General features: G+C 55.5%; 1 protein-coding gene across 1 annotated transcript in view; it reads left to right on the top strand.

The window, feature by feature from the left end:
* The window catches only part of NEGR1 (neuronal growth regulator 1), a 121,421-nt gene extending 120,505 nt beyond the window's left edge, over window positions 1-916 (top strand). The window contains exon 4 of the mRNA XM_033516257.1: window positions 765-916. Within this exon, the coding sequence (XP_033372148.1) occupies window positions 765-916 (152 nt within the window). The remainder of the gene's footprint in view (window positions 1-764) is intronic.
* The last annotated feature ends 784 nt before the right edge of the window (window positions 917-1,700 follow it).

Raw genomic sequence — 1,700 nt, 5'->3', positions numbered from 1 at the left:
CCAGGGATCCAGGGACAGCCCCAGGGATCCAGGGACAGCCCCAGGGATCCAGGGACAGCCCCAGCTGCTCTGGGAATTCCTGTGGGGGAAGCTCAGGTCAGCTGGAAGCATGGCTGGGCAATATTCCCTGAAAACAGCCCAAAGCTGCATTCCCTGGGATGGCCCAGGCTCCTCCAGCAGCCCTTCCTGAGGACAGTGACATTTGTGGGGCACTGCTGGTGGCTTGGGTGGCTCAGTCCTGCCTGCCAGGGAGCCCAGGGCTTTATTAATATTTGATAGGAATTTAATGGCCCAGCTGGGTGTCCTGGAGGGATTGTTCAGCTGCTAAAGGCACAGCTTGTCATTAAATCAATGGTCCCCGGTATCAAACACAGGGCAGGCTCCCCGGGAGCTCCAGGGGAGGTGGTGAGGAGTAAAGGAGGGCATTAATTAACAGTTTAAAGAGAGCAGAGCAATCAGCAGCACCCAGTGGAAACGAGGGTGGGATTCCTCCCTTTGCCTTTGGATCAGCAATAAAATCACTCCCAGGACTTCCCAAAGCACAGCCCTCAGGGAATTCTGGCCTTTTCTCTTTAACAGGACTTGTTGTAGGCACCAGCCTGTCTGGGGTGGAGATGGCTCAGGAGAGAAGCTTTGGTCAGCTCTGGGGGTCTGAGGGGGTTCAGCTCACCCTGGCTCCTGGGCGTGTGTTAAAGTCTCTGTGCAGATTTGTGTGTTCTGTGCTCAGCCTGCAGCAATTTCTTCCTGTGGTTGTCTCATTCCAGCCAAGCCCTTTGAGAGTGGGCAGTACCTGGACATCTATGGAATTACGAGAGACCAGGCTGGGGAGTACGAGTGCAGTGCAGAAAACGATGTCTCCGTCCCAGACGTGAAAAAAGTCAAAGTCACAGTCAACTGTAAGTGCTGTTATAAATAACTTTGTTATTTATTCCCTCACTGTGGTGGATGAGGAGAGTCTGGAGCAGCGACCTGGAGCTGCTGGGTTTGTCACGGTGCCTGAGCTCTGTGGTGGCCACCTGGATGTCACCGAGGAGGCCACAGGCAGCTGGAGGAGCAGACTCTCATTTCTGGGTGATGATTGCAGCAGGTTCTGGTGGCTGCTGTGGATGTTGGGCTGAGCCCTCCTGGTTTATCTTGTGGTGCTGGAATGAGGAGATGAGGAACTCTGCTTGGTCACTGGAGGGGCAGTGCTCTCCATGGCAGTGTGAGCTGCTCCAGGAGGGGCTGCAGGGTGTCTGGGGGACCCTGCTGCTGTGGGGACCCTGCTGCTGTGGGGACCCTGCTGCTGTGGGGACCCTGCTGCTGTGGGGACCCTGCTGCTGTGGGGACCCCGCTGCTGTGGGGACACTGCTGCTGTGGGGACCCTGCTGCTGTGGGGACCCCGCTGCTGTGGGGACCCTGCTGCTGTGGGGACCCTGCTGCTGTGGGGACCCTGCTGGGTGACCCAGGGCTGAGCTGCTGGGATTCCACACCAAGGAGCTGTTCTCAGCTTGGTCTGAATCTGATTTGGCACTCAGAGTGATGTGAAATGTTCTTCTTCCCTCCAACACAAGAGAAAACGCAGGCAAGACAATGTGAATAATTTCTGTTGTTCATTCTGACAATTTCCTTTGGTTCCCTTCAATTACCCAGCGTGTCCTTTGTTTCTGGTCTTGGAGTCGCTTTATTGGTGACAAATACGAGATGTCAGCGTTGTGTCT

The sequence above is a fragment of the Parus major genome, chromosome 8 (genome assembly GCF_001522545.3).
Source record: "Parus major isolate Abel chromosome 8, Parus_major1.1, whole genome shotgun sequence".
Lineage (NCBI taxonomy): Eukaryota > Metazoa > Chordata > Aves > Passeriformes > Paridae > Parus > Parus major.
The sequence above is the reverse complement of the archived record's forward strand: the minus strand, read 5'-3'. Positions and strand labels throughout refer to the sequence as shown.